The sequence below is a fragment of the Podarcis vaucheri genome (genome assembly GCF_965113315.1).
Source record: "Podarcis vaucheri genome assembly, chromosome: 7".
Taxonomy (NCBI): domain Eukaryota; kingdom Metazoa; phylum Chordata; class Lepidosauria; order Squamata; family Lacertidae; genus Podarcis; species Podarcis vaucheri.
The window spans coordinates 31,212,886-31,233,806 of NC_138765.1; the positions used below are offsets into that span (position 1 = coordinate 31,212,886).

The 20,921-nt window shown below is 41.6% G+C and overlaps 1 protein-coding gene across 4 annotated transcripts; it reads left to right on the plus strand.

Annotated features, from left to right (window-relative positions):
* Window positions 1-8,029: 8,029 nt before the first annotated feature.
* Window positions 8,030-20,715, plus strand: LOC309537351 (interferon alpha-inducible protein 27-like protein 2A). Of its 4 annotated transcripts, XM_082232234.1 has the most exons (6): window positions 8,032-8,079; window positions 16,845-16,934; window positions 17,679-17,708; window positions 18,491-18,523; window positions 20,202-20,363; window positions 20,467-20,715. In XM_082232234.1, exons 3-6 carry the CDS (start codon window positions 17,696-17,698, stop codon window positions 20,541-20,543), a joined length of 285 nt encoding a protein of 94 aa, XP_082088360.1. In that variant the 5' UTR covers window positions 8,032-8,079; window positions 16,845-16,934; window positions 17,679-17,695; the 3' UTR covers window positions 20,544-20,715. The 4 variants fall into 4 exon arrangements, 3 of the variants coding, with proteins under 3 accessions (XP_082088359.1, XP_082088361.1, XP_082088360.1); XM_082232233.1 differs by lacking the exon at window positions 16,845-16,934 and having other exon boundaries at window positions 8,030-8,079; XM_082232235.1 differs by lacking the exon at window positions 16,845-16,934 and having other exon boundaries at window positions 8,031-8,079; window positions 18,494-18,523.
* The last annotated feature ends 206 nt before the right edge of the window (window positions 20,716-20,921 follow it).

Here is a 20,921-nt window from a genome sequence, read left to right on the forward strand (position 1 = left end):
ATCGGATTTGCACTGTTCCATTTTATTTTACTCCATGTGACAAGGACTATCAAGGGGGGGGTGGCTTGGTTCTGGTCAGCCATAATCCCTTCAGCATACCAACACATCCACAGGAGCCCTGCCCAGTTGCTATGTCAGCCCTGATAATCCCAGACAGAAGACAATCAAAAAGACAAAGAACCTGCATATGAGAGTGGATTCAGCACAGACTGAAACAAAGGACAATAATCAGATTTTCCCTCTGGGGGCAGGAAACTGCAAACTCCCCTTTGTCACCTGGAAAGTACTCATGGGGAGGGGGAAAGGAGGAACCAGCCAGGTGACAGGACACTCAGGTTACCACCACAACTCCTCCCTCAACCCCTCCTTTCTGTAATGTATGCATGATGTCAACCCCTCCTTTCTGTAATGTATGCATGATGTTTCTGGGGGTGGGCTTGACCTAGAGGAGGGGAATTTCAAAAGTTTTTATAAGGTCTTGCACACCATCTTTCTGGGTCTTTCCTCTCTCTTGCAAGTGAAGGGAATACCCTGTTGCAACAGTTCAATAAAGGCCAAGCCTACAGGCTGCTGTTTTGCTCCAAGATATCCTGGTTGGTGTCTTTGTTTTGTCCAAGAGAGCCCTCGGATTTTTCCGTTAACAATAGGGACAAATGTCAGGTTCTACACTAGGCAGAAAGAACCAGCTGCACAAATATAAGATTGGGGGACACCTGGCTTGTCAGTAGTTCATGTGGAAAGGATCTAAGGGTCTTAGGAGACCACAGTCTTAGCATGTCAACAATGTGATGTAGCTGCGGAAAAAGCTAATGCTATTCAAGGCTGCACTAACAAAAGTATAGTGTTCCGTTCAAGGGAAATAATAAGATGGCTCTCTATTCTATTTTGGTGATATCAAACCTAGAATATTGTGTCCAGTCCTGGGTGCCACAATTTAAGAAGGATATTGGCAAGCTGGTGGTAAGAGCTGTTTGACAATGGAATGGACTTCCTCAGAAGATAGTTGACTCTCCTTCCTTGGAAGTTTTTAGACAGAGGTTGGATGGACATCTGTCATGGATGCTTTGGTTGAGATTTTGCATTGCAGGGGGTTGGACTAGATGACCCTCATGATCCCTTCCAATTCTACAGTCTATGATTCTGTTATCTTTTACTAGCCTGACTGTGCACATATACTATTATAGTAGTCATATGTAGATAGGGATTTTGGAGAAATTCAATTCAGATTAAAAGCAAAACCTACGTTATTCACATTTACTGAAACCATATGCAAAGTGAAACAGACCCATTCTTCAAAATCTGCACTTCTCTGAATTTTGGAATGCAGTTCTCCAGCCAAGTAACGTCCACAAAATGCATATATTAGTAATAAAACTAAAACAAAAAACAAAAACATGCATACATACAAATATGCATTGTGTTTGGGAAAATTGCTTTGCAAAAACTGTCTGTCATATTATTATTAGCATTAAATTTATTTATTCACGAGCAGGTCCCAGGGTGTGTTACCGTAATCTAAAATGCAATGCTAAAAGCAGTTTAAGCAAATCACAAGAGTAGGGCAGGTCCCAAAACACACTTCTCAGGTGTCAAAAGCCAGGGCAAAGAGGTATATCATCAGCATACAATTAAAAACTGTATAACGAAGGTGCCAGACATACAGTGAGGGGAAAAAGTATTTGATCCCCTGCTAAATTTGCCCGTTTGCCCTCTGACGAAGAAATGACCAGTCCATACTTTTAATGGTAGGTTTATTGTTGCTGTGAGAGATAGAATAACAACAGGAAAACCCCCAGAAACCCAGAAGACAAAAGTTAGAGATTGATGTGCATTATAATGAGTGAAATAAGTATTTGATCCTCCATCTTTTTTTAAAAATAATTTTTATCAATTTACAACAAAAACACACAATAATTTCACATCCAATTTTTCACAAAGTATTTCTTTTCTGGACTTCCTTCAGCCTTTCCGTAAATCGTTCATAGTCATTATTTAAGTTACGCATTCCTTAGGTTTGTATTGTCATTATTTGAACCTTTCTTTTTCTATTCCCTTTTAACAATACTTCTCACAATTCACAGTGCTTCTTTAAATCCCTCTAGCGTTATCTGTCCCTCACTTATACTTTTCAGATATTCCACAAACTTTCCCCAGTCCTTGATGACCTTTTAGTCTCTTAAATATCTAATCTTCCCAGTCAATTTATCCAACTCGGCATAGTCTAACAGCTTCATTCTCCATTCTTCCATCATCGGTATTTCCTGTTGTTTCCATTTCTGAGCCAGTAGCACTCTTGCAGCTGTCACTGCATATTGAAAAAATTTACTGTCCTTTCTCTTTATCTCATTTCCTAAAATTCCTAACAGAAAGGCCTCTGGTTTCTTTATAAATGTATATTTTAATATCTTCTTTAATTCATTATATATCATTTCCCAGAAGCCTTTCACTTTCTTACATTCCCACCACATATGGTAAAAAGAACCTTCTTTATCTTTACATTTCTAACACTTATTACATGTCTTATACATTTTCGCTAATTTTACCAGTGTTATGTACCATCTATAAAACATTTTCATAACATTTTCTTTTAACGTCATACATGCTGTAAATTTTAAATTCTCCTTCCATAGCCTTTCCCAGTCTTCAAATTGTATGTTATAACCAAAATCTCTGGCCCAATGTATCATTACCAATTTAACTTCCTTATCCTTCAAATTCCATTCTAACAACAGCTTATACATTTTGGATTAAATTTTAAAATCATTATTTATCATTTCTATCTGAAATTTTGAATCCTTGTCTGTATAACCGCATTCTTTAAAATCTTTCCTAAACATTTCATTTATTTGAAAATAATGCAACCAGTCATATACATGTTCTTTAACCTGTTCTTATGGTTTCATTTTCCATTTTCCTCCTTTAAATAACAATTGGCCATATGTGATCCAATTACCTCTCATATTGATTTTCCTTACACTCATAACTTCTAATGGAGATAACCAGTGTGGTACTCTAGGTTCTAATAGGTTTTTATACCTATCCCAAACTTCAATTAAAGGACCTCGGAAGATGTGGTTCTCAAAACCTTTATGGATTTTCTTCTTCTCACACCATAGGTATGCATGCCATCCAAATCTGTTATCGAACCCCTCTTAGTCTAACAATTCCTTATTTTCTAATTTTATCCATTCTTTTAACCAGCAAGGGCATGATGCCTCAGTATAATTTCAAGTCAGGCAGGGCAAAGCCTCCTCTTTCTCTCACATCTGTTAGTAGCTTAAATTGAATTCTCGGCTTTTTGCCCTGCCAAATATATCTTGAAATCGCTCTTTGCCACTCTTTGAAAATCCTGTTCCCCTTAATTATGGGGATAGCCTGAAATAAGAATAACATCCTTGGAAGCACATTCATCTTAATTGTAGATATTCTGCCCCAAAAGGACAGTTTCATTCTTCCCCACACCTCCAAGTCCTTTCTTATTCCATTCCATACCAGTTCATAATTGTTCTTGAATAAGTCTATATTTTTAGAGGTTAACCATATTCCTAAATATTTCACCTTTTTAACCACCTCTATCTCTGTTTGCTGCTGCATTATTTCTATTACACTTTGGTCCATGTTCTTCACGATCATTTTCGTTTTCTTCTTGTTTAGTCTAAAACCTGCCACTCCTCCAAATTGTTCAATTTCCTCCAATACTTCTTTTGCAGTACTTATTGGATCTTCTATCATTATTACCAAATCGTCTGCAAACGCTTTAATTTTATATTCATTTTGGCCAATTGTCACTCCCTTTATTTTTCCATTTTGTCTAATCGAATTTAAAAGTACTTCTAGCATCGTTATAAATAATAATGGCGAAAGTGGGCATCCCTGTCTTGTTCCTTTTGATATCTTTACTTCTTCTGTAATTACATTATTTATAATAAGTTTAGCTTTTTGTTCTGTATAAATTGCCTTTATTCCATTGAACAATTCTTTACCAACATCCATGTATTCTAAATTTTTCAGCATAAAGTCCCATGCTATGTTGTCAAAAGCCTTTTCTGCATCCACAAACATCATTATGGCTTGTTTCTCATTCCTGGCAGACAGATATTCCACAATATTGATTATATTCCTTATATTATCCTTCATCTGCGTGCCTGGAAGGAAACCTGCCTGATCCTTATGAATGATTTCTAGTAGTATGCTTTTCATTCTTTTTGCAAGGATCCCTGCGAATATTTTATAGTCCGTATTTAGCAGTGAGCTCGGCTTATAATTTTTAACTTGAGTTAAGTCCGAATCCTGTTTTGGAATAAATGTAATGTATGCTTCTTTCCATGTTTCTGGAATGTCTCTTTCCTTTAAAATGTTATTCATTACTTCTTTCAATGGCGTCATCAACACAGATTTCATTTCTTTATAATAACTTGCAGTGAATCCATCTGGACCTGGAGCCTTTCCCCTCTTTAAAGCTTTTATTGCTTCTTTTATCTCCTCAATTTCTATTGGGGCGTTTAACTGTTCTTTTTTATCTGTCGGGATCTTCTGCACCTCTTTCTCCTTCAAGAATCTCTCTATTTTCCTCAAATTGTTTCTTTCTCTATTTTTATATAATCTTCTGTAGTAGTCCAAGAATCCTTTTCTGATCTCCTTCGGATTGACTATCTCTTCTCCTTCCACTATAATTTTATTTATTGTATTCTGCTCTTTTCTTTTTTTTATTTGCCATGCAAGCCATTTTCCTGATTTGTTCGCAAATTCAAAACTTCGTCTTAATTTTTTGATATTCCATTCCACTTCTCTATTTATTATCATTGCAAACTGAGTTTGTAGAACTTTAATGTTTTCTTTTATTTTTTGACTGTTTGGTTGCTTAATTAATTTTTGTTCATTGTCCATTATCTGCTTCAAAATTTCTTTTTTACCTTTTTCTCTGTTTTTATTCCTGATTGAGTTCTGCTGGATGAAAAATCCTCTCATCACTGCCTTGCTTGCATCCCAAACCACATTTATCTTTGTGCCCTTGTTGCAATTGTCAACAAAGTATTCTGTTAACCTCTTTTGTGCTTTTTCTGTAATTTTCTGATCATCTGATAGTCATTCATCTTCCATCTGAAAGTTCTTTCCTCAAAACCTTTTAGTTCAAATTTTATTGGACTATGATCCGAAATCACTTTCGGTTGAATTTCTATTTGTAGGGTTCTTCATTCGAAATCCAAATTTGATCTATCCTTGACATTGACTGGTTCGGTTCTGAATAGTAAGTAAATTGTTTGTCCAATGGGTGTCTAAGTCGCCAAATGTCTATCAAGTTACAATTCTTTATCATTGAAAAAAAAAAGATTTGGGTAATTTCCCTTCTTTACTTGTTCCCTCTCTAAGTCTATCCATTTCTAGTGAGACCACTCCATTCATATCACCCATTGTTATAATTTTCTGGTCCATGTACTCAAATAGTTTTTCTTCCAAAGTAGAACTCAGTCTTATTGCCATTAGGTGCATAGATCCCAACTATAATCAAATTTTCTCCTTGCCATTTGATCCGAACTGCTATTATCCTTCCTTCTTCATCTTTAAAGATTTGTTGAGCTTCAATTTTATTTTTTTATGTACATGACCACTCCTCTTTTTTTCTCCTTGTCTGAAGATATGTGTCAGGGAACTGACATCGGAGCTAGGGGTGGAGGGAAGGCTCTCTAATGATGCTGGAGAAGGGCCCAGCAGGGAGAGAGGCAGTTCAGCAGATGGGGAAGCAATTCATTGCAACACCAGGAATAAGAGGGGCAGATGGGGGAATTGGTGAGAGGGCTCTCAGACTCTTCACCGGACATCAGCGGGGAGAGCACTGGTCCTCCGCTACCCATGCCCTCCCTGCACAGAAGACTTCCACGCAGAGAAAGTAGGAGGAGACTGCGTGTCAAACAACTTTTATGTTGGAAAGGGTTTAAGAAACGGCCACTGACGGATTCTGCTAGCGACTGAGGCAGCCACAAATTGAAGGGCTGTCCAGACAGAAAGGTTTAACAAGGCAACATAGCCAGGAGAGGCGGCAACTTACGCACGAGCAACCCCATACCCATTATAATATGAATTCATTTCCTAATCTTTTATTAATCAGTATTTTTTGTGTCTTCTTGCCACATGTGTCTCTTGTAAACAAATGAAATCTAAATTTTTCTTTTTAAAAAATTGTTCAATTTTATTCCTCTTTTTTATCATTCATCCCATTAATATTCCAATTCCAAATTTTTAACGCCATGATGTCCTGATTTTAAATAACTTTTATTTGTATATCTATAATTTAGCTGTTTCTTCTTCTTCCCCTTCTTCTTCCTCATCTGTTTTCTTTCCATTCTCTCCCTCTTCTTCCTCTGGTTCTGACCCCCCTGGTGCTCCTCCGTCTGCTCCTTTGGTTTCATCCTTTTCTGATCTTAATTCCTTATATTTCCTCAGAAATTTCCCGGTCTCCTCTGGGCTTGTCAATCTGTGCCTTCTATACGCAAATGAAATTCCTTCCGGGAACTCCCATCTAAATTCAATGTTGTTTTTCTTCAGCGTCTGTACCAATGGTTTATATGGGTCTCTTCGTCTGAGTAATCTGATTGCTATATCTTTTAAAATGATTATGAAAATCCCATCTATACACAATCTCTTTTCTCTATTCTTTTGTATGATCATATTTCTCATTTCTCTATCTTTAAATGTAATCAAACAGTCTCCTGCAAATCTTCTTGCTTTGGTTGTTCTTAAGTATTTGATCCTCTACCTGGTATCTTCACTGTATGTAACGAGCTGAGATTAGAAGCACCTGCTGTAAGGGAGAGGTCTTACCTGTAATCCCAGCTCGTTACAGTACCTGTACAAAAGACACCTGTCAACAGAAGCAAATATGCCCAGGAACCTCACCTAAATGCTGGAGAGGGTGCACCACCACAGGCACATACCTCCACATGTGGTGGGAATGCCCCCAAATCCAACTATTCTGGACAACAGCCATACGAGAAATATGTAAAATAACTAAGCAAGTATTAGAAATCACCCCAGAATTGGCACTACTAAACATCTTCCAAGACAATAATGCCCATTTACATTACAAAGAACTCATAACCCGCCTACTTTCAGCAGCCAGAAACATCATAACCAGACACTGGAGAGACCTGTCAGGAGTAAGCATGGACCAATAGTACCAAATAGTATGGAAAACAGCCCTACTAGAAAAATTAACCAATAAACTGAAACTGACACAGGGACAAATAGAAGAAGACACCTTCACCCTGGTATGGCTCCCCTTTATCACATACACAGCCCCACAAGACAACGGTAAAAATCCACCAACAGCATACGAATCAATATGGCTAACCTGATCCAAAACACCCACCCACCCCACTCACACATGAAAACAAAGACCACCACAGCCAACCACAAATGAGGCCAACCTCTCTCACCACCAAAGGAACACAAGAGAATAGCGGAGAACCTGCACAAGCGATGCTGACACAAAACCCCACATATATTAAGTAAAATAGAAACATTGCCACCCCACCCCAGCCCCACTCGCCTTTCCCCCCTCCAACTCTTTCCCCCTTTTCATGCTAATGTAACACTAATGTCTCAACAAATGAAACTGATCTGTAAAAATGTTACTTGGAAAAGAAAAGAAAGAGGAACACTGCTCATACTTTTGTAAACCAATAATTTTTAAAAATAAAAATACATTTAAAAAAAACATGATCGTAAAATTGTAGAGCTGGAAGGAGCCTGGTGTGAGGCTCGAACCACAACACTGAGATTAAGAGTTTCGTGTTCTAGCAACTGTCATCCAATCTTGCTCAAATATTTGTGTATCACTTTTGCTTCCTTCCTTCTCAGAGGGCTGGGAAATAGAAACCTAAAGGTTTGTGGCTTGGTCCCTGGACGTTACTTAATAACTGGAGCAGGAACTAGATTCTGTTTACGTTGGTGGAGCATGCTGTTAGTCACTAGCCTCTCCCCACTACAGAGAAGGATATAAACAAGAGGTGGCAGGGGCTGCAGATATGCTGCAAGAAGCGGAGTGGGTGAGTAGGAACTTCTCGGAGGATTACCCAAAGGGTAAGCAAGGGAAGTTGGTGACTCCATCAGTTCCTTCCCCAGCAGCTGAATATTGAGATGTTTCTATTTCGGAGAAATATTTCTTAATATGCAATACCAAGTATCACTTCTCAGAATGTATACTTTCCAATAAGCTTATTTGGTGGGGAGGTAAAGATACGTGGTGTTTTTGGCAAAGTATCATAAAAGGAATCAAAGAAAAAGCAGGGTGTGAGCTTCCCTTGCCCCCTTGGTTTTGCTGTTAGACAACATTAAGGATGTTTTTAAAATGAAAACTCTAACTGTTAAAGTATTGTTAATAGGTTGTTTTCAACACAAATACTGAATGCCTTTTTAAAAGCAACAATACCTTCGTTTAAGAAAAGAAAATCTGGTGAAAGGTAACTTTATACAATTGTTCATATTGTTAGCAATTTGTTAACTTAATGCAACATATATAGGATAGAAACAAGCAGCTGCTTGTTAAATTTCTGGATTAAAGTCATATGGAAATGTTAGGTAGGAAATTCTAAAGATTAACTCTTTGGCTGTGAGGACGTTCTTTACTTCACCTTAGTATAACCTGGTGGCTGTTGGTTGTTTTCCTGATACTATGAATTTTTAATCATATAAGTTTGCACATTTTAAATTTCCATTTGGTTATATTAAAAGCACAGTACAGTATTCAGGGGTGAAACTATGCTTTATTTCACTGAGGTCAAAGACACAGTTTGGTGCACACACACAAACACGCCATAGGTATTTGCATACACAAAAGCATCTCAACACATTTGTTCCTAACAAGTAGACAAAATATTATTTGAATACAAAGTTTCGCTTTTAAAAAAAAAACCCCAGATAATTTACACAACAGAATATCCAAAATAACTTATCAACAAGTAATAAAAAGTATGCATTTTTTACAGTGTTAGGGGATATAATTTATATCTATTTAGAGCATTATAATGTTTTTGCTGCAGGTTAGCTGTGAGATAAAAAAATTGTTCTTATATATTAAAGGCCAGAGCCAAACTGACTGAGGATGGGGGTGGGTGGGGAATAAGAGTGCAAAGAACAATATACGTGCATGGAAACGTGAATCAGGATTGCTCTCTTACGAACAGGAAGGCTGGGCATGCAAGCTAATCCCTGAAGCCCTGCAGGCTGGAAGCCTCAATGACGCCCCTCGGGATAGGGATTATTATGACCGGAAAGTAATTGAAATCAGTAGGATTTTGGAACACAAAAATAAAGAAAATCATCCAATCATCAATTCCAGCACCTGGGGGCCACCTTATCTAAATTATATAATTTGGTATCTTAATGATTGATATTATTAATTGTATTATAAATTGGTACTGGTATTATGAGGCTATTATTCAATTATAAAATATATTTTAATAAATTTTTATTAGGAATTTAAACAAAACATATTATCTTAAAACATATCATCCTTAATTACCCCCTATTTTTTCCACCTCCCTCCCATAAAACAACCCACCCTCCCCACCCCACCCCTTGACTTCCCTCAGTTCCAATCTCTGGTTTCTCTATAAATGCTATTCTCTGCATGCTACAAAATTGTATAGATCCTTAATTTGTCTGACTAGTTATTATCAATAAAAAGTTTGTGAGTGTTTATTCAAAACCTGCCAAGGAATCCAATTCACTTTGTTGCATCTTTAAGTACTTTGTAAAAGGTTCCCATTCCTCTTTAAAATCACAGTTATCCTTGTCCCGTAGTTTATGTGTCAATTTTGTCAATTCTGCATAATCCATCAATTTCTCTTGCCATGCTTCTTTAGTCGGGGTTTCCTCAGTCTTCCATCCTTGTGCTATTAAGACTCTCGCCACAGTTATCGCATACATAAAAATGTTTTTCAGCTTCTTTGGCAGGTCTTTCCCTATAATCCCTAACAAAAATGCTTAAAATTATTATAAAAAAAATAAAAATAAAAATGACACCCCTCTGGAGGCACCAAAAAAAATGTGGCTACCCACCCCCCACCCTCACCCCCAACTAACTTTTTATCCAACTAACTTTTTCACCAGTGTCCTTCTTACTGGCTCTTTTGTGTCTTTTAGCAGCAGCCTGGCCTGCAGAAATTATTCTGTCTCTGAATATTTTCCTGCCAGACAGATGACAAAGCGAGGAACCCTCTTCCCAGCACTTATCTGCATACCTAATTACAAACTGACAAACTACAATTCCCAGGATTTCTCGAGAGGACACCACTTTCTGAGTTCCCTGGGAAGAGGGATTGATTGCTAAACCACTTTATCAGATGTGCAGAATTATCCTAAATTGGCCAAGTGATGTACACCAGGGGTCAGCAAACTTTTTCAGCAGGGGGCGGGCCTACTGTCCCTCAGACCTTGTGGGGGGGGGCGGACTATATTTTGAAAAATAAATGAACGAATTCCTATGCCCCACAAATAGAAATAGATATACTTTATTTTCACTGTACCACTTGTTTACAGTGAAATAACCCAGAGATGCATTTTAAATAAAAGCACACATTCTACTCATGTAAAAACAACAGGCAGGCCCCACAAATAACCCAGAGATGCATTTTAAATAAAAGCACACATTCTTCTCATGTAAAAACACGCTGATTCCGGACTGTCCGTGGGCCGGATTTAGAAGACAATTGGGCCGGATCCAGCTCCGGGCCTTAGTTTGCCTACCCATGATGTACACAAATGCTTGGGAGGCAGAGGGTATGGAGAGGTCAAGAGGGAAACAAAATGCAAAAAAAACAAACAAACCAGGCAGTTGGTAATTGTGTAAAGGGAAATAATAATAATACCCCGCCCTTCTGGGTATGAATACCCAGCCACTCTGGGCTGCTTCCAGCAAAATATAAAAACAATAAAATGTCACACAGTTAATAATAATAATAATAATAATAATAATAATAATAATAATAATAATTTATTATTTGTACCCCGCTCATCTGGCTGGGTTTCCCCAGCCACTCTGGGCAGCTTCCAACAAAGATGAAAAATACACTAAAATGTCACATATTAAAAACTTCCCTGAACAGGGCTGCCTTCAGATGTCTTCTGAATGTCAGGTAGTTGTTTATCGCTTTGACATCTGATGGGAGGGCGTTCCACAGGGCGGGCGCCACTACCGAAAAGGCCCTCTGCCTGGTTCCCTGTAACCTTACTTCTCGCAATGAGGGAACCGCCAGAAGGCCCTCGGAGCTGGACCTCAGTGTCCGGGAAGAACGATGGGGGTGGAGATGCTCTTTCAGGTATACTGGACCAGGGCCGTTTAGGGCTTTAAAGGTCAGCACCAACACTTTGAATTGTGCTCGGAAACGTACTAGGAGCCAATGTAGGTCTTTCAAGACCGGTGTTATATGGTCTTGGTGGCCGCTCCCAATCACCAGTCTAGCTGCCGCATTCTGGATTAGTTGTAGTTTCCGGGTCACCTTCAAAGGTAGCCCCACGTAGAGCGCATTGCAGTAGTCCAAGCGGGAGATAACCAGAGCATGCACCACTCTGGCGAGACAGTCTGCAGGCAGATAGGGTCTCAGCCTAGGTACCAGATGGAGCTGGTAAACAGCTGCCCTGGATACAGATTTGACCTGTGCCTCCATGGACAGCTGTGAGTCCAAAATGACTCCCAGGCTGCGCACCTGGTCCTTCAGGGGCACAATTACCCCATTCAGGACCAGGGAATCCTCCACACCTGCCCGCCTCCTGTCCCCCAAAAACAGTACTTGTGTCTTGTCAGGATTCAACCTCAATCTGTTAGCTGCCATCCATCCTCCAACCGCCTCCAGACACTCACACAGGACCTTCACCGCCTTCACTGGTTCTGATTTAAAAGAGAGGTAGAGCTGGGTATCATCCGCATACTGATGAACACCCAGCCCAAACCTCCTGATGATCACTCCCAGTGGCTACATGTAAATGTTGAAAAGCATGGGGGAGAGGACAGAACCCTGAGGCACCCCACAAGTGAGAGCCCAGGGTTCTGAACACTCATCCCCCCCACCACTTTCTGAACACGGCCCAGAAGGAAGGAGTGGAACCACTGTATGACAGTGCCCCCAGCTCCCAGCCCCTCAAGACGGTCCAGAAGGATGTTATGGTCGATGCTATCAAACGCCGCTGAGAGATCCAGCAGAACTAGGAAACAGCTCTCACCTTTGTCCCTAGCCCGCCGGAGATCATCAACCAGTGCGACCAAGGCAGTTTCAGTCCCATGATGAGGCCTGAATCCCGACTGGAAGGGATCCAAATGGTCCGCTTCTTCCAGGCGTGCCTGGAGTTGTTCAGCAACCACTCACTCAATCACCTTGCCCAAGAATGGAAGATTTGAGACTGGGCGATAATTGGCCATCGTGGCCACATCCAAAGATGTTTTTTTAAGAAGCGGTTTAATAACTGACTCTTTTAGCGGGTCTGGGAAGGCTCCCTCACGGAGGGAAGCATTCACCACCCCACGAAGCCCATCGCCCAGTCCTTCCCGGCTAGCTTTTATAAGCCAGAATGGGCAAGGATCCAGGAGACAGGTGGTTGGCTTCACTCGTCCGAGCAGCCTGTCCACATCCTCGGAGGTAACAGATTGGAATTGATCCCACACAACTTGACTAGACAGGACTCTAGCACTCTCCCGCCCTGGCCCTGCTCCCACGGTGGAGTCTACTTCTTCCCGAATCTGAGCGATTTTATCTGCAAAAAACTTTGCGAAATCATTGCAGGAGATCATGTGGCCCGTACTGGGCCCCGATGTCGCAGGTGGTTCCGCTAAATTGTGAACCACCTGAAAAAGTCTCCTGCTGCTGTTTTCTGCAGATGCAATAGAGGCGGCGAAGAAAGTATTCTTTGCTGTCGCTATCGCCACTTGGTAGGCTCGACGTTGAGCTCTAACCTGTGTCTGGTCAGATTCGGAATGAGTTATCCGCCACCGGCGCTATAGCCGTCTCAACGATTGTTGTTGTTTTTTTAATGATATTTATTAGAGGTTTAATAGTTACAGAAAAAAGAAGAAAGAAACAATAAAAAGTTAAACAAAACAAAACCTTACAATACATCAGAAATAAAAAGTTTGGATTTGATATCCCGCCTTTCACTCCCTTTAAGAAGTCTCAAAGTGGCTAACATTCTCCTTTCCCTTCCTCCCCCACAACAAACACTCTGTGAGGTGAGTGGGGCTGAGAGACTTCAAAGAAGGGTGACTTGCCCAAGGTCACCCAGCAGCTGCATGTGGAGGAACGGAGACGCGAACCCGGTTCCCCAGATTACGAGACTACTGCTCTTAACCACTACACCACACTGGCTCAAACAAAAAACAATACAGCAAAACAACAAGAAAAACAAAAACATTTAAAAACACATCCAATATTTCCATATCTTTACATTTCATTTACTTGTTTCATCGACCTCCTCACACCTCCCTTTTTTGTATTCTAGTTCAATTAGCTACTTCAGCAAATCCTTTCCATCTTTCTCAATTTTTGTTCTATAATTTATCTTAACACAATCTAACCTTAAATTTTCCACTTTGGCCCATTGACAATCTGTTTTTGCTTAATTCTTTATGACATTTCTGCTAAAGCCATATAACTTCATTCCAGCATCCTTCTAACATTGATTAATTTTGCAATATTTCTGTAAATATACTTTGAATTTTTTCCAATCTTCTTCCACCGACTCTTCTCCCTGGTCTCGGATTCTGACAGTCATTTCCGCCAATTCCATGTAGTCCATCAGCTTCATCTGCCATTCTTCCCGGGTGGCTAGATCTTGTGTCTTCCAATGCTTTGCGATAAGTATTCTTGCTGCTGTTGTTGCATACATAAAGAAAGTTCTATCCTTCTTTGACACCAATTGGCCGACCATGCCCAGGAGAAAGGCCTCTGGTTTCTTCAGGAAGGTATATTTAAATACCTTTTTCATTTCATTATAAATCATCTCCCAGAAATTCTTAATCCTTGGGCATGTCCACCAAAGGTGAAAGAATGTACCTTCAGTCTCATTACATTTCCAGCATTTATTATCGGGCAAATGGTAGATTTTTGCAAGCTTGACTGGTGTTATGTACCACCTGTAAATCATTTTGATTAAATTCTCTTTTAAGGCATTACATGCCGTAAACTTCATACCTGTGGTCCATAACTGGTCCCAGTCAGCCATCATAATGTTATGTCCAACATCTTGTGCCCATTTAATCATAGCAGATTTCACCGTTTCATCCTGAGTATTCCATTTCAACAGCAAGTTATACATTCTTGACAGATTCTTAACTTTGGGGTCTAACAATTCTGTTTCCAATTTTTATTTTTCCACCTGGAAGCCTAGTTTTTTGTCCAAATTATATGCCTCCATTATTTGATAATAATGGAGCCAGTCTCACACTTTGTTTTTTAATTTTTCAAAACTCTGCAGTTTTAATCTGTCTCCCTCTTGTTGCAGAATTTCCCAATACTTCGGCAATTTGGCCTCCATATTGAGCTTTTTCTGAGCCTTTGCTTCCATTGGTGACAGCCATCTTGGGGTTTTATTTTCTAGCAAGTCCTTATATCTTATCCAGACATTAAACAGTGTTTTTCTGACAATATGGTTTTTAAATGCTTTGTGTGCTTTAACCTTATCATACCACAGATATGCATGCCAACCAAATACATTGTTGAAACCTTCCAAATCCAACACATCAGTGTTTTCAAGAAGCATCCATTCTCTCAGCCAACAAAAAGCGGCTGATTCATAATAAAGTTTAAGGTCTGGCAGGGCAAATCCACCTCTTTCTTTAACATCTGTTAATATCTTAAATTTTATTCGAGGCTTCTTGCCCTGCCAGACAAATCTAGAGATGTCTCTCTGCCACTTCTTGAAACAGTCCATTTTGTCCAAAATTTGCAATGTTTGAAACAGAAACAGCATCCTTGGCAATACGTTCATTTTTATCACAGCAATTCGGCCTAACAGTGATAACTTCAAGTTTGACCATATTTCTAAGTCCTTTTTCACTTCAGTCCAACATTTTTCATAGTTATCCTTAAATAAATTCACGTTCTTAGCAGTCATGTTAACCCCTATGTCTCAACGATTGTTTCATTGCCCTCAGATCCGTGGAAAACCACGGGGCTGCCCGGGCTCCATGCAATCGGAGAGGGCGCTTCGGAGCCAAACAGTCAATAGCCCTGGTTAACTCCACATTCCAGCAGGCCACCAGGGAATCGGCTGAAAGGCCATCAACATGGGATAAAGCATCCCCTACCACTCTCTGGAAACCATTTGGATCCATTAAGTGGCGGGGGCGGACTATCCGAATCGGTCCCACCTCCCTGCAGAGGGGATGGGTCGCAGAGAAGTCCAGTTGCACCAGGAAGTGATCTGACCATGGCACTTCTTTCGTTTCGCTTTTACTTAGTGTCAGCAGTGGCGTAGCGTGGGGGGTGCAGGGGGGCCGGCTGCACCGGGCGCAACATCTGGGGGTTAGGGTTAAGGGGCGCAAATCCACGGGTTAGGGGGCGTAAATTACTTGCCTTGCCCCGGGTGCTGACAACCCATGCTACGCCACTGAGTGTCAGATCACCAACATCCATAGAGGTAAACACCAGGTCCAAGGCATGTCCGCGGCTATGGGTTGGGCCAGACTTATTCAGGGACAGCCCCATGGAGGCCATGCTTTCCACGAAGTCCCGAGCAGCCCTTTGTAAGGTCGTGTCGGCATGGATGTTAAAATCCCCTAGGACAACCAAGCTAGGTGTCTCCAGGAGAACATCCGCCACAACCTGAAGCAGCTCGGGCAGGGAATCCTTGGTGCAGCGGAGAGGTCAGTATACCAAAAGGAATCCTGTTGCCCAACTTCCAGAACATGCACTCGGAAAACTGGGTCTTCCCAATAGGACGCCTGGTGCAAACTAATGACTTCCTAAAAATCACTGCAACCCCCCCTCCTCGCCCACATGACCTGGGTTGCTGTGCGTAAGAGAAACCTGGTGGACAAGCAGTGGCAAGGACAGGCCCATCTGCTTCATCCAACCAAGTCTCTGTTACACATGCCAGGTCAAGTCCTACATCCATGATCAAGTCATGGATGGCAGTGGTCTTATGAATCATTGACCTGGCATTGAACAGCAGCACCTTCAGGTCATGTGGGTATCCCTTGCTGATTCTAGTATCTATCCGGTCAGGACCAGACCCGGAGGCAGGGATAGTCCTCAGACAACGACTAAACCTGCCTCCTCTGTAATGACATGGTCTGGTCTTAGCATAACTCCTCCTCCTACCCATGATCACTGAGATCGGTTGTCCCAGTGCATCCCCCCCCCCCCCGTGGAACATGCCCCAGCCATTTTGTTGGCTGGGACCTACTCCCCGGTAGCCCTGACACCTCCCCTTAAGAACAAAATAACACCTTAAAAAAAAACACCAATAAAACAATACAAACAAAAAACAGTAAAAAGTACAAAAGCATAAAATCAAACAAATTCCCAGGCCCAATAAACATCCATCCCACCCCCACCCCCACCCCACATACAAAAAATTCAAAAGAAATTTTTTAAAACATTTTAAAAGCACTCTGCACCCCTCCAGCAGTAACAGCAACTGTCCTAGTGAGGCCTGTCAGGCCCTGCCCTGGGCCAGGTGGTAAGTGGCAGGAAGGAGCAGGGCCCCCAGACACTCACACAGGAGAGTCCTCCTGGGCAGCAGAGCGCAGCAGTCCCTTCCCGAAACAGAGACCAGCAGAGAATGATAATTGTCACTGTAACTATTTAGGCAGTGATTGTTAAACCACTTTGATACTTGTTGCTCTCAAACAGGAACAGGGATCTCCTAACAACTCTCAGCACCCTCAACAAACTATAGTTCCCAGTATTCTTTGAGGGAAGCCATGAGGACCATTTAAAGTGGTACAATACTGTCAACCAGCTCATGGGCGTAGCCAGGATCTTTGTGGGGGGGGCAGGATTTGGTTGGGGGGGGTCAGGACTTTTCTTAGGGGGGCAGAATCGACATGATTGGTCAGTTAGTTAAGTATTTACAGTATATTGTTTTACTTCATCGGGGGGGGAGCTGCTCCCCCCGCTACACCCATGAACCAGAGTCCTTTTTTAACTCATGGAAGCTTATGCTGAATATAATTTGCTAGTCTTTATGTTACCATGAGACTCTTGGTTGCTTTTGCTGTGAAACAGAATTAACACAGAAGTTTCCCACCTTGGGAATTGTTTTAAGCAAATCAGTTTAACAGTGCAGTGGCATAATGTGCGAGTGGATTCTGGACGCAGTGGGAGTCTGAGTGGTTGTTAGTTAAGAACATAGGATCTTGCTGGATCAAGCCAATGGTCCATCTAGTCTAGAATCCTGTTTTCACAATGGCCATTCAGATGCATCTGGAAAACTCTCAATCGCAACTCCACTGGTTTCCAGCAACTGGTATTCAGAAGCATCGCAGTCTCTGAACTGGAGGCAGAGCACAGTCATTATGGCTTGTAGCCACTGATAGCCATGTCCTCCGTGAATTTGTCCAGTCCTCTTTTAAAGCCACCCAAAATTGGTGGCCGTCACTGCCTTCTGTGGGGTTGAGTTCCAGAGTTTCACACACAATTGTACACTGCATTATCCTAACAAGAGTTTCTGGCACCTCTATACAGGTCTTTAGGAAGCCAGCATGGTTAATCCAGGTAAGAGAGCCTGTTTACTTTCTTGGGGATTGGGTAACTGTAACCTTACAGTCCAAAGCAGTTGTCTCAAACTCTCAGTCAGTGACACAAACTCTCCTCACCTCCACCCCCACTCAGCGCAGATTAAAATTGGAAGCATGCTTCACCGTTAGGATCTGTTGACACTATGGCATTAATGTGTTAAAAATGTGTAGATTGGTAAAAATAACATTTTAAAAAATGTATTGTTTTAGAGAAATTGCTTTGGGGGAAAAATGTGTGCACTAAGGAATATTGCATAAAAATGTATATATTAGGAGAAATCAGCATTGAAATGTTGGTAAATTTTCATGAGAATTTGTTTGCATTTGCTTTTAAATCAAGCTGATATGGAAATGTGAACTGAACCTAAGACTGGAAAACATGAAGAGCTGAAAGTGACAAATATGCCCATCACAGTTGTAGCTCAACTGATGCTTTTTTGCATTTTACAGTCATACCTCTGGTTGCGAACATGAACCATGTGGGAGGCACGTTCGCAACCCACAGTGTTCATAGCCTGAAGCGCCACGTCTGCGCACGCGCATGATGCAATCCAAAGCTTCTGTGCATGCGCATGATGTCATTTTGTGCTTCTGCGCATGCATGAGGGCCAAAACCCGGAAGTAACCCGTTCCGGTACTTCCGGGTTTGGCGCGGTCTGCAACCTGAAAACCCGCAACCAGCATCATTCGTAAACCAAGGTATGACTGTATATGTACTTGAGATCTATTATAACTTATTAAAACAAGTCTCTCTTTCAGTAGCTGCAGTTTTGGGAGGTGCAGCCGGCTTGGGTAAGTAATCTGGATTTCCAGTTGGGGAAGTTTGGGTGATTATTTTGCTTGTAGCGGCATGAATGAAGCTTGCAAGTCATTGGAAATGGTGGAGTTCACAATGAAAGTCTGGCTTGATGAGATCTGTGAAATGGCTTTGACAGAACACCTGGCATATCAAAACAGAATAACTGAAGGGATAGCCAATACCACTAAATTTAACAAAATTTGGATGCCCTTTCTGCATTAAGCAAATACAGTGATACCTCAGGTTAAGTACTTAATTCGTTCCAGAGGTCTGTTCTTAACCTGAAACTGTTCTTAACCTGAAGCACCACTTTAGCTAATGGGGCCTCCTACCGCTGCCGCGCCACCGGAGCATGATTTCTCTTCTCATCCTGAAGCAAAGTTCTTCACCCAAGGTACTATTTCTGGGTTAGCGGAGTCTGTAACCTGAAGTGTATGTAACCTGAAGCATATGTAACCCGAGGTACCACTGTATCTATATATCGTAGTCAGTTCCCCCATCTTTTTTTTCAAGAAAAAAAGCACTGGTAGCCGGGATAGCCAAAGCAGGAAGGATGGCAGGGGTGGGTGGGTGGGTGGGTGGGTGGAGGAGAGAAACAAACTGCCTTGACTGTCAGAAATGCAGCTGAAGTTATGGCAAGTTGTTGTGAGCAGGTGCTAGCAACGGAGGTACCTAGTGCTGGTGAAAAGGTTTGTTCCCCCCCCCACTCCACTGGTCTCAGAAACAGTGACTGGTCTAGGGCTACTCTGATTTTTTAAAGCAAAAAAGGGACTTGAACCAAATTCTCCCCAAGCCCAAATCAATGAGGTCTGGACGCAAAAATATGCATTTGCTTGATTGGGCATATTTTTAGAATCCACCTTATTCATATGGCATTAAGTTGTTTTCTATTGCCTTTAAATATTGTGTTTTAATTGTTGTAAGCTGCTTTGGGACCTTGGGGTAAAAGATGGATTGATGATGACAACAACGATAGGTGGAGAGCTTTACACGCCAAGTCGTCTGAATTAGTCGCTCCTAGTTTAATTATTTTAGATCAGGCTTCCTCAAACTCAGCCCTCCATATGTTTTTAGCCTACAGTTCCCATGATCCCTAGCTAGCAGGACCAGTGGTCAGGGATGATGGGAATTATAGTCTCAAAACATCTGGAGGGCCAAGCTTGAGGAAGCCTATTTTAGATGATAAGCAACCAGGAGCTGCTTCCCCTTTTGTCCTATCAGGGCTCCATGAATTCGCCCCATGGAGCAAGCAATTTGCATTCTCACTCTCTCCTTGTACCAATTGCAAGAGCCATAAAATGATGTCAGAGGTTTTTCCCCAATCCCTACTCTCTTGCCATCCAGCAACTTTCCCTGATAGTGCGTGGAGGCTCAATGATCCACAGATGGCTTTCACTCCCCAATTAGCAAGATAAGCAAGTTCTCTCAGGCGGGTGCAACAGACCACACACACCCCCAATTGGAAACCACTGTCCTAAATACCCCAGCCCAAGAGCCTTAGCTTTTGAAATTAGAGTCTGTCAGTCAGGGCCCCACCATCCCAGGCCAGGTGGGAAAAGACCTGCAAGGTCTCATAGGACCCACAGCCAAGACGGTTAAGCACTGTGGTCTAGCCAATTTAGATTTAAGGCTTCTATCATGTAACATATTCCTAATTCTCTTTTCTTGCAGCAGTGGCCACAATTGCTGTACCAGTAGCACTGGGAGCAGCTGGCTTCACTGGAGCTGGAATTCTAACTGGCTCTCTGGCTGCAAAAATGATGTCGGCAGCGGCCATCGCCAATGGTGGAGGAGTAGCAGCTTGGAGCGCTGTTGCCGTGCTTCAGTCAGTCGGTATGTCTGCTGCTCTCAGGACAAGAACCACATGATTGGCAGAGCCAGTCTCCGAACCTTGAGATCTTCATCACAATAATTGTGTGCCTTAATCATCTTCTAGGTGCTGCTGGGCTGTCCACCGCTACCACAGCTGCAGTGACAGCTGGTGGAGCACTGCTAGCTGCCATCTTCGCTTAAGAAGACACACATACGCAGAGGCCATATCTACATGGAAAAGCAGTACTTGGAAGATTATGCTTTGCTGTCAACAGCATAAATTACCTTAAGCAAAATGTGATTTTAATCAATGCTACGTTATTCCTACTGGTTGAGATATGCAACAACAAATAAAGCTTTGAGAATTCAACAAGTGTGTTAGCAAGAAAGCTGATTGGTGGTATTGCACAATGTACATGTAAAATACTTGCTGTCCCATGAGGAAAAGATCCATGTTTTCCTTAGCAGGCTTTTGACTTCAGTGTTTTGTGCTGCACTGGGGGAAACTCCATTTCCCCTCTTTGCACAGTTATGAGCTTCTTAGTTGAGAATCCCATTCTGACTGGAGTCCAGACATGT

Bases quoted from the DNA above. Each gene is read 5' to 3' on its own strand.
- LOC309537351 (XM_082232233.1), top strand. The intron at 18,524-20,201 runs GTAAGTAATCTG...CTTTTCTTGCAG, and splicing joins GGGAGGTGCAGCCGGCTTGG to CAGTGGCCACAATTGCTGTA. The intron at 20,364-20,466 runs GTATGTCTGCTG...ATCATCTTCTAG, and splicing joins TGCCGTGCTTCAGTCAGTCG to GTGCTGCTGGGCTGTCCACC.